This window comes from Brachypodium distachyon, chromosome 2 (assembly GCF_000005505.3).
Source record: "Brachypodium distachyon strain Bd21 chromosome 2, Brachypodium_distachyon_v3.0, whole genome shotgun sequence".
NCBI classification, from domain to species: domain Eukaryota; kingdom Viridiplantae; phylum Streptophyta; class Magnoliopsida; order Poales; family Poaceae; genus Brachypodium; species Brachypodium distachyon.
Window position 1 is genome coordinate 14764002 of NC_016132.3, and position 12112 is coordinate 14776113.

The 12112-nt window shown below is 43.6% G+C and overlaps 1 protein-coding gene across 1 annotated transcript; it reads right to left on the reverse strand.

Moving 5' to 3' along the window:
• Positions 1-1003: 1003 nt before the first annotated feature.
• Positions 1004-5288, reverse strand: LOC100827153 (probable glucuronosyltransferase Os05g0559600). The gene is made up of 4 exons (XM_010232736.3): positions 4951-5288; positions 3320-4330; positions 1774-2023; positions 1004-1417 (listed from the first exon to the last, which is right to left on the reverse strand). The coding sequence occupies exons 2-4, from the start codon at positions 4228-4230 to the stop codon at positions 1247-1249; spliced, it is 1332 nt and encodes a 443-aa protein (XP_010231038.1). The 5' UTR covers positions 4231-4330; positions 4951-5288; the 3' UTR covers positions 1004-1246.
• Positions 5289-12112: the final 6824 nt, after the last annotated feature.

Below are 12112 nucleotides of genomic sequence, written 5' to 3' on the forward strand. Positions count from 1 at the left end.
CCGCGATGCCGCTTCCGCCGCTGCTTCCCCTCCCCTGCGTCGCCGTCGTTGTTAGAGAGAGGGTGGCCCCCCCTCGTTGGAGGAGGAGAGACCGAGGGCGGCCGGGTTCCACCCGCCACCGGCCGGTCCGGTACGGTTAGCCGCCATGGCGGCCGCGAACTTGCGGAGAAGCCGCCGGGCTTCGAGATGAACATTGTCCAGCACCTCTCCGACGTCGTCGTCGGTTGATGGAGCGGGATCGGCGGCCGGCGTGGATTGAGTCGGGGAGGAGAGCGGCGGCGCCATGCCATCCCGCGTCGGGCACGGCCTGTGCTCGTGGATTGGGCAGTACAGCGGCGGTGGAGGTGGCGCAAGAGCGAGGACGAAATCATCTTCTTCGCCGAGCATGCGCGGTGCCGGTCCGAACAATATCCAATCCATCGAAGGGGTGTAGTGCGGGGAGGCCGGCGTCGTTGTGTCCGTTGGTGCGGCGGCCGGCGGTGTGGCTGTGGTGGGCATGGCGTGCACCCGAACGGGTCCGACGTCAAGGGGCCCACCGGCGAGTCCAGCGGCGGCGACAACCACGGTAAGCTCCCCGGCAAGGTGCTCCTTTGCCAAAGAACTCGAGAAGGGCAAGAAAAACGAGAGGCAGATCATTGATTGCCATGCTCCTCACCTTTGTGATTGTAGAACAAACGTGGCTGATAACGTGTTAGAATAAAATCTGTGTCTTGTCCCATTGAATGATGATTATATTTATACAAGGGTAAGGAACACCAATACATGCATTGGTGTCCCAAGTTTTGGGCATTCGCATCCCAATTTTCCCAAAATTGGGACGCGAACAGTTACAATATTAACTACCTAATTAACCATTAATTAATCCTAATTGATCCTAAATAATTATTCTCAACAATAAGCTCAGATTGTCCAACCACAACAAGACGGCATGGGATCGTCCGTGGACTAGTAGCGCGAATGAACACTTTAACTTTCACCTATAGCTAGCTTAACTTTCAAAAAATGCTTAAAAGGGAACTAAGGAGCCCCTGGCTGATAAGCTCAACAGAAAAGGATTGGAAAAGGAAGCGATGGTTCGTCCACAGCAGGATTCAGACCAGCGCAATCCCAACAGATTCCGAGCCTGTCTCCTTAACCATTCAAACATATCCACAATCGTGTTAGCTGTGACGTAGTTTTATGTATAAATGAAAACTGTATACAAGATTGAATAGCGGACACAACGCAGCAACAGCAGCGGCAACTTTTATGTTACAGGTATGTCGACTTCAAGGTTGTTCCACAATGACCATCCGGCGGGATAGTTGAGTCGGGGAGGTTCTAAGTTGAAATTCCAGACCATAACTCGGTTGCAATTGTCTGGAAGACCCTCTATCTGACGCTCGCTTTTAACAAGCTTCTCAATAAATCGTGACTCCTGCAACGATTAAATATTCAGGTCAGCCGATCAATTTGATATTGGGTCACAAAAAATAGCCATGATGCAGTTCTATTTTCTTCTGATATACTAATGGACTTAGCTGCTTAAAGAGACTATTGGTGGCAGTTTACATTGATTTTGCCTTCATAACAATTTTATCCATTTGCTAACCAATATTATGTTTCATTTCATGCCACACTGGCCATTTCTCAGATAGAAACTGATTGCAGTTTGCTCCATGGAGATCTTGTAGATAGAAAACCAACCAAGCAGCGACAGAATTACACAGAAATATTTCCATTGAATTATTCTAATGTGCTTGACTATGCACAGCGTTGCGAAACAAAACTCACCTGCAAACCGCCTCTTCCACCAGAGTGGACGATGACAGAATCCAAAGCTGGGCGGTTCCACCTCTGAGGATCCCAGAGCATTGTACTGTTGAAAGCAAACCCAGAAAAACCAATAGGGAACCGACGAGGTGCACCCTTCTTCTGAATTGTGTTCCATCCAGTGATTCGATTACCTTTACACACTGGACCTTCTAAAACAACCCTGTACTTACTTCCATCATGGATTGCTACAGGCCATGTGCCAAAGCGCCTGCAGAAAAAAGAACAAGCTTGTAACAGAGAGAAGGAGATTCCTTTCATCTGAAATTTCTGATAAGCAGTGTAAAGGCAACCAAAAAAGTGAATCTGGATAATCCATTATTGCTTAGGATGATGTTTCACCTCCTACAGCAAATTTACTTCACAGGTTTCACCATTTAAAGACTACTCACAACTAATTAAATTCTTTACAAATTATCGCCATTTTGCATATCTTCTCGAGTTATAGCACCTAATTTGGTACTCTCATCAGTCCTCACTATGCTAAACTGAAAACACAGCATAGATTTATAGTACCTTCTATTATATTTTGGCAGTGAAGATCAAATTCAAAACTGCTTTAAAAATAATTAAAAAGCTACTGGCTGGAACCTCATACTGTTTGCCATAACAATGAGTTGGTTTGGAAACAAAGAACTTCCTAGACCTGATTCAGTATCACTCATTAAGCATCTTGGGCGTAGTCCAAACAACTAGTTTAAAATGAATTAAAACTGCAAGACTTAGATTAGGTCCTGTTCTAAGTGGGATTGTCGATCTTAATAATTTTCATACTCCCTCAGATCCATAATAAGTGTCGCTGATTTAGTACAACTTTGTACTGCATCAATGACACTTATTATGGATCAGAGGGAGTTCTTTTTTTACAAGGTACAGCAGGCCCATTCCACTCACATCATAGTCCATAGATAGGAAAGGTTTTTGTGCCACTGATACTCACCAGTATAAGCTAAGTTCAACCATTCAAAGGTAAGGAACTCTAGGAGAGAGCTTTCTGTTGCAATGCAAATACAGAATACAGACCCAGCACACAACTCTAGGAGCAAAGCTTTCTGTTTTGGCTATGGTTTACTAAAGATACCGCTAATTTCCAGAAATCCAAGTGATGGGTATGCAATTTTGAAACCCACTGTGTTGTCTGTTATCAATATCCAACTGCAGTACAAGTGTACATACTAGAAATGCCCAGAGATTCCTTGAGAAGGAAGTATTTAGCACTCTACTCAATGTTCACTAACTTTGTTAGCAAGGAACATGTAACACCCAACCTAGCACTGACTTTTGTCATAAGCAAGGAAGATGTAACGTTTCACTCACACAATATACATGAGCAAAGGAACAATGTTTCTATAGTTTGATAAGCATAATCCCTTTTTCCTGGCAGGGTAATTCCACAGTTTTATTTATACAACAAAAGGGTTCAAATTCCCGTTTTGAATCATCCATGCATTCATAATTTATTCAATATATTGGTAGAGCAAATGATGTTTTGGTGGAGAATTGTCACCTGATTCTCCGCATTTCTTCAAATACATCACCCATGTATGATCGCTCTTCATCAGCGAAATGCACTATACCATCAAGGTGGTGCTTTTTAATATGATAGATTGCATTATTCCTTTGACAGACAGCAATCTTCCGTACACTGGTAATATTCTTCCTGCAGACAAGATGCCTGTACATAACCCCAGAAGACCTCAGGATTTCTTCTGTCTCAAAGGTAGTACCAGGCCATTCCACCACTAACCATAAAAGAGGAGGTGGCACACCTTTCAAAACATGAGCTAGACGATTCAAGTAATACGCCTGTTGTGGCCGAACAGAAGTGACTGTCACCACTATCAGAAGCTTCCTCACTGGGATGACCAAATCATTAATAGCGGGTATTGCACGTGATGCTTCGACAAAATCAACCTCATCATCCAACATTGGAGGAACCGGAGGACTCTCTTCAACCTCAGGCTCGTCAATCACCTCAACCTCTTTCTGCACTACGATTGCATCCAATTCCTTAACTTTACCATCCACCATTTCCCTCTCAACCACCCCATTATCGAATGGAAGCTCTGAGACTATCTTCTGGGAGACATCAACCGAGAAGAATGGCGTGAACCCAATGAAGATGCCGACCAAGAAACATACAAACAGCCGAAATGCAACTCTCTTGCAGATCAGGCACTTAGATTTTGATCTCTCGGGCGATCGCCATGTGGATCTGAGCCTGCTTGACCACAAAACAAAGTCCAGAGAGGCCAACGAAGCCAGCAGCCCCCTCATCACGACGTACGACTGCGAATATAGCAATTTAGGAGATGGCGAGGGGTCAGCAAACTGGGACCAGTCCTTGGCCTGGCCGTCTCGGTGGAATGCCCCTGTGGAATTCCTTCTGCTAGACACCATTCCAATATCATTATGCATGTATGCCTCCTAAATTTCTCAGAAGCGCTTGCGTTTTAGTCCAGGAACACTGCTCTTACTATCACTTCTGATCATGCGGACAAATGAAGCGGAATTGTACCTGCAAAATAACCAGTTGCAAGAATTGCCTCTGATCAGCTCAAAATAAAACTACATAGGCTCATCCATCCACATAACATGCAAAATTAGAACCTCTTCTACTACAGTAGTTCAGCCAGCGAGATCTGCAAGAGCACCGCAGAGACACAGATAGGAGACATCTCCCCACACCAACCGACTAAATCAACTAGCTACTCCAGATTGCCAAAACCAGGATCACCTACCAGGCTGGGGGCGGAGCTACAGCGGCACAAGGGTGCATACCCACTAGTTTTGGCAAATAAAACTAATTAGGAAATATGCTACTATGAAATACAAAGCAATTCGAAAAGGATTTCAACCAAGCAGCCCACTTTTTATTCACCTCATTTTCGCCCCCAAAATCCCATTCATCCAGCCCAACATGCAAAAAAAAAAAGCACAACCGGCTGCTGCAACTCCAGGAACCCCAATTGGAACGGAAATCAATCGGAGGCAAGCAGCCGTGCGGGTTACAGGTGCGGATCTAGAACGTGTGCACCCGGAAATTGTGAAGAGCAGTGGGAATTATCTATTTGGGGGCGGGCGGAGAGGAGAGGAGAGCGAGGTGAGGTAGGAGAAAGGGGATGAAGCTTGACTTACAGCTTGCAACGGCTGAGGAGATCACTGCCGTCGCGGAAGTCACGGAGCGAGGCGGCCGGCCCTGGCCCCTGGGTTGGCGCTGTAGTGACGCAGCGACGCCAGCCGGGCAGGGTTAGCGCGGCCGTCGAGGGAGAGACAGAGCGGCGGCGCAACCGGCCGGGATTAGCACCGTGGAGGAAGGGAGCGCCGTTGAGGGGAGAGAGCACGGCTAGATCGTGGGGAATTTCGGATCGGGACCTCGGCTGTGCTATGCCGTGGTAGGAGGAAGAGGAACAAGCACGCCCTCCCCCAACGACGGGTGCCTTGTGCAGTGGTTGAAACCAAGCTCCAATGATACCGTTTCCTTCTTCGTGTAAATAGCTATGCATTTTTCAGTAGAACTTTTGAACATTATTTTATGTGTTGAATGAAAAATTTACAGGCAAGGACAAAGGAACAATGATATTAGTACTGTAGTAGAAGTTCTCAAAGGACCATATTTTCTACGCTTACGTGTTCTAGAATCAGAAGACGTGTATACTTGTGACTGATTAATTCTTTTATGACCGGATCTTGACACTTTCTCCAATAAATATAATGGGAAGAAATAGTGAGAACCAGTAGTAATCAGCATGGCAACCTCAAGGTCTCTAGGGTAATCACACACCAGAGCACGACTTTCTGCGATATGACATCAATTAACAGCCCAAGCTTATTGTACTAACGTGTCCCTCTCACCAGAAGCCGATGTTTCTCTCCAAGTGCAACCTGACAACAAGAAAAAACCCAAGAAAATTTAGCCAGGAAAATAGGGTCATTTGTGAGTCAGCGATAACGCACAGCTTAAACCGGTGGCGCAGGACCGGTCGTGAGTCGGGCCTCGATCCTCAAGGTTGCTACGTGGCGCTCATCGGAGACCACCAGATGCCAGATTTAACGGCCTCCGTGTCGCCTGGCGGTAGGTGGTGCATGACGGCTGGGCCCCAGTCAGCAGCGCCCTACCTACCTGCGCAATAGTTGGCCCGGTCGGCGGCGACGGCGAGTCGTTGTAGTGGTTACCACGTCGGCTGATTGTATCCAACGGCAAGAAGCATGGATCATTTGTACTGAGACGGATCGCGAGAAGCATGTGGGTCCCGTATGCAGTGACGTGCACGTGCATTCGGTTGTGCTTACTGCTGGCTTTTCACAACGGAATATTCAGCGACCGGCGGGGACAAAGGGAAGAGTGGCCCACGTGCTCAATTCCTTCCGCTTGTGAGTAACTATAACATAATCGTGTTTTTGTTCTTTAGACAAAATGTAACAACCTAATCATGTTGTGGTTCGGCTGCTTAGTCTTTTAGTCGAAATGGCCGTCCGATTATTCTTCCCCTTTGCCAGCCCCATATGATTGGCGTTGGCGAGAAAGAATGTACTCCCTAAGCATTTTCAGTATTGAACTAGAGTGAAGCGTTACTTTGATTCAAAGGATTTTCATAGGGATTTTGGAGGATTTGAATCCTTAGGATTTTTTTCATATGAGTTGTTTGATTTGTAGGATTGAATCCCATGAATTTTTTTCCTAAGGATTTTATTGCATTACAGTAGGAATTTTTCGATCCACTCCAATCTTTTTTTCAAATTCCTTTGTTTTTCGTGTGCTCAATCAAACAAACATTGGTCTAACCACAATCATGTAGGTTTCGAATGGCCATGACATTGCAATTCTACAGTTTTCGTATTCTTGTATTTTTTTATCCTGCGAATCAAAGAGGCCCGAGACCTTTTTTTTAAAGCTTGTGAGTACTAGTAATTGAGTACATGTGGACTATTGATACGTACAGTACTGCCTAAGCATCTTCAGTATTGAACTAGAGTGAATATCTAGATTTTTAGTCGAGTCGGCCGGATACGATGCATATATAGATTTGGCTTTTTTTTAGAAAATCTATAGCTAGCTAGCTAGGTACGCCCTGCGTTTCCTATCTATCTAGTAATAACAAATCTCAGTTGTTGGAGCGACTACAACAACTGATCAATCGGTCAGCCTCCACACGCAGGTCTACCAGAAACAATGTTGTTGGCGTTTCATGATGCATGTCGTGAATGCTTTGCTTAAAGCTCCTCCTCCAACTAATCCCATTAGCTGATGCTGACACTCGTGTATGCACCAACTACGTTAAGAAAAAGAAAAAAGAATCCTTTACAAAAGAATTGAGAAAGGAACCAGTTCTCAGGACAATTTGCACCGACGACGACCGGTTCGTACATCGATCCTGCTGTCTGGTTCACATTTGCACTGGATTAACTGGTATATACCTTTCCTGTTCCCCATTTCATGTATCTCTCTCGATGTTCGATTAGTCAGCATTTTGTGATGTCTTTGTGTGGGGGGAAAAACTCGAGTCTAAAAAAAAATGCAGGCCTTGTGTTACACTGCAATTAAAGATTACTGTTCGTAATTGGTTCGTTCCCATTCGAATTGATCAAGTGATCATTATATTTAACACTTTTAGTTATCAGTGTCTTCTTCCCCGGCGTGCTTCTATTAATTAACCTGATAAAGCATTCACATGTGCACTTTGTATAACATGACTGCAGAAGAGAGTGTTGTTGCAAACAAACGCGAGATTAGATTACTCTGGTGTTGCCACTAACCAAAGGCATGATGCGGCCATGCAGGTCCAGCATGATTGTCATCAAAAGTGACCGGCCATGTGCTCCCTTTTTTTAAGAACTACAGTAAAACAGATGGCAGATGGGAATGCGGAGGCGGAGAAAATGGCTGGCAAATGTTTCGGTGATACTCGTTGTAAGTCTGGGCCTATTCTTGCTAGGCACTTTCAAACGGGCTCTCTCACCAAAAAAAGAGGGGAAAAAACGGCTTAACGGGCTGTATGCCTAGAAAGCTTAATGGAGTCTACTAACTGGGCTTGGGCCTTCCTCCAAAAAAGGTTTTGGGTGGTCGCGGTGGTGTGTGTGGGGGCGCCTGGTGGTTAAGAAAGTTTAATTAATATAAATTGTGCGCCATGGCTCTTCCTCTTCTGTGACGACACTTTACCGGACGAAGCAGAGATATCTTTCATCCACAGGTTCGATGTGTGTGATCTTGCGAACTTTAGGTTCGTTTCCTCGCAGAACCGCTCATACATATATGATGAGTTGTTGCTAGTGTGTCCTAGTGCTTTTATTGGCATGGTTTTTCTATGGCATTTGAGTCTTTCTTTGATGTTCAGATCAAGACTAGACGGGCCAGCGCGCTTCGCTGCGCCGTCGTTTTATGAGTCTTGAGTTATTAATCTTTGAAATTTTGGATTTTTGCTATATTTATACAAGAGCGGGGCTGCTTAAGCACATAACCAACATCGTTTTTCATGCCTGGACAATAAAAGCATAATAAATTAACCACCTTGCATGTAAGAATGCGTGTCTACAATGATGCGTATAGAACGATAGCATATTTCCAAAATTTTCCGTACTTGTTTGGCTCCAAGGTAATTTCATAGTTCTGCAGGAAAGTAGCAAATTCAATAATTAACACAATTCTAGAGCCAAAATATGTAGTGCCATGTCCTCAAAAACAGAAAAAAAAAATGAAGCTTTGATTTCACAGAGCCACCAACAATATCCAACCAAACAATCAACCAATCGGAAGATCTCCGTAAATTAAAACTTCAGAAAAAATGGTTATCTTAAGGAGCATAGTTAACAGAGAAAACTAACAAACGAAAAAGTCTAACTTCTTGAAGTATTTCCCATACAATCGGTATCATTCTTGACCGAAAAATGGTTATCTTAAGGAGCATAGTTACCAGAGAAAACTAACAAAGAAAAACTGAACAATTCATATAATCTTCTGGATGACCTGTGACCTTCAAGATTCATCAGTTAAAACCGAACAATTCAATAAAAGCTTTTGGATGACCTGTAACCTTCAAGATCATCAGTCAATGCTTTACATAGAAGGAACCAACAAACCTGTCTAATGCTTCACCTGTAAAAAAGAGAAGCACCGGGCATTTTAGGCACTTGTGTTCTATTAAACAAATCTCACAGTATTCCTATGAGAAATCAGAATTTTTCAATCAACATAACAAACTGAAAGAAAGCGCGAACATGATGTATTGATTCTTGACACAAGGAAATGAACTCAAATGATACATGCATATGGAACATTTATAGTTTTATGTGAACTCTAGAAAAATATGTACCAAATTAGCATCATTTTATTTTTCAACTATTACAAAAGAATTGAGAAATTTCTTTGATTCCGTATGATCATGAAGTCAGCACCATTAGGTGTTTCAAATAACAGAAGGAACATGCTTAGTAGAAGGGAACCTCTCAGCACTATCTAGCTTCCTTCCAACACAAATTTTCTCTAGAGCAATTACAGGAGTATCTTTAAGTAACATAAATAACCAATCAAAAGATCTAGGAATTGCAAGTTTGTACAACAACCATTACATGCCATTTGGTTTCAATAGAAAATAATAAGAGGAACAACACAACCGATGAACTTGAATTTCATACTACTAAACGACATATCCATGATACATTGGAGCAGGTTAACAAAAATCCGAAGACGTCGAGAAAAAGAAGATAGCTTTCTCACTACGGGAAGAAACAATATAACATGATCACATCTTTAAATGACATATCTCGGCTCTAAGATAGCGCAAACACAGTAGACAGAAGTTTAGGGAAAATAAAAACCACTAACCTTGGTCAAGTGTAAAGTTAAATCATGTTAATAAACCCTGAACCATGTCGTCCTCGGAACTGTGGAATGCAAAGATGTACTAAGCACAGAAGTGGGGTTTGCTTCAGTCATTGTTACACCACAATAATTTGGAGAGCATGAAATCCAAATCCAAATCTTTCACTATTAAACATACAATAATTACTCACAAGCACACGAACTACATAGGAGCATATTTAGCACCATGATTAGCACTGTCGTAATCAGCGAAAGCGGTTGGGAAAGCTAAGGCAAATATTCCAGCAGGCCAGACTACCAAAGGGCAAGCCCAACTAAGGAGAGAACTAAAAATCAAGCACCACCACCTCAAAATAATCATTTCAGCCCATAAGGTCAGGATGATCTCTAGCTAAAACTGCACCGGAGAGATTAGCATCAGTGCAAGAACAGATTAACAAAATTGCACAAGAAAGGGAAATGGTGTAAGGGCTGAATTTGCTGCACAATTGGAGGAAAAGGTTCTTCTCTCTCCCAACTTTGCATACACATAGCAAATTATAATTTCCTAGCAGCACCATCCATCCATCCATCCAGAACCTTAATTCACAGCCTGCAAATTGCAAGAAGCCTCGAACAAACTTGTCAATTTGTCCTATATACACAGCCTGAAGCACTACAGCGAAATCTAAAACAAGGTTAATGCTGTCCTGTGTACACTGAGATTCAGAATCGAAATTCACCAACAATTTTGACTCTAGCTAGTTCTTTAGGACAGAACAAGAAGTAGGAAAGATCCAACCTGAGAGGTAAGCAATGCATCATCTGGTGGATCCTAATGGCACAAAGGAAAAGAAATAGACCACTGACCAACACGAAAATAACTTGGATCTCAAGGAGAAGAGGAGGAGGGAGATCTTGAGGAGCAATAAGAAACAAATTGGATTGAATCTCAAATGGATGGGATGTAGAACACAAACCGGCGGGTTTGGTCTCTCTCGGGCACCCCTGTGCGCGCTCACTGGTGGCCGGTATCCACGGCCCGCTTGTGGCCCTGCCCTGCGCCGACTCTTTCGCTTTGGCGCCGGCGGCGTCACGCGGCCATCTCGCCTAGCCGACCACGACCACCACCTGAACCTCATCGGCCAGTTCAGCCCTAGAAGAACGCCATGGCCAGAACGGGCGGCTACCAAAGTACAGCAAAACAAAAACAAAAGGAAATGGTTTCTTCAGACCTGGGGCATCAACAAATCCACCAAAGTACATCAAAACAAAAATGAATAGTGGAGTATGCACATCAAACACATCGAAGCATTGGTTCCTAAATTCCTTGGGAAAATAACAGCGGAGACATATCCAAAAATCCATCAGAAAACCCCCCAAAAGAACACGGAACACCTCCTCACCGAATTTCGAAAAGTGGTACACGAATTGAAACACGGTCAGACCAGGAGTGGCGGACGGCAACGTTGGCGATGCAGAGAGAGATGATCAGTGAAGAGAGCGTTCGAGGAAGGCTCGGGAAGGATCGAGAAGGGCTTCGAGGCTGATAGTGGGCCACACGGCGATCGGCCAGAGAAAAAGAAAATCAACCGATGGTAGGGATCGTGACACGCTAACGGCATAGATGCAAACACGTGGATGCAAGAATGAGGCCTCAAATCTTTCGCCTTTAGAGAAGGGAGATTTTATGGTTCGATGGCCTGTATCTTCATGGGACCATCCCATCCAAGTACGTTTAATGCTCATGTCCCATCTTTCTTTACGGGTGACTTGAGAGGGCTTTTTGAAACCTTCAAAGGTAATCGAGTTCGTGTAGGTGTTCGAGTAGCGGCGTCCCTACTACAGTCTAATTGCAACGTCTTTACTGAAGCCCCGATGGCACTCCATGTGGCAAAGATAGATACGATGGAGAAGTTTGCTTTTAAAGACTTCAATGATGTTCTTAGTTCCAAGAGTTGCTTTTTAGTTTCTTGCATTTAATCCAAAACACTGTAATAGATGTCGAGTTTGGATAAAACTACATGTGACTCAAAAAAAGCATGGAGATATTTTTTAAAAGGTGTGGTCATAAGCGTCTGATTTTTAAGAAAAAACTTAAATCTCAGTTGATGCATTGAAGCCATTGGATTAAAATCTGTATGACATCCCCACTCTCTCTCCTGTCACACATGTTGTCATTGGATTGAGATCTGACGGCCAAACACGTTGACTGATCTCTAACTAACTAATTCGCAAAAAAAAGTAAAAATTACTCCATGCGATCCTAAATTGTTGTTGTGAATTTAGTTCTAAATTGTTGTCATGAATTTAGTTCTGAACTAAATTAATGACTCAATTAACGACAACAATTTAGGATCGGAACAAGTTGCTGATTTCTCAACAGCAAAATTTTAAAAAATGTACCTACAGCTGATAAACGGGCTGGCTCACGAAAACAAGCTTAACAGTGTTAACAGAATACATCAACACCGAGACACATAGTATATCACTGGCTTGTAA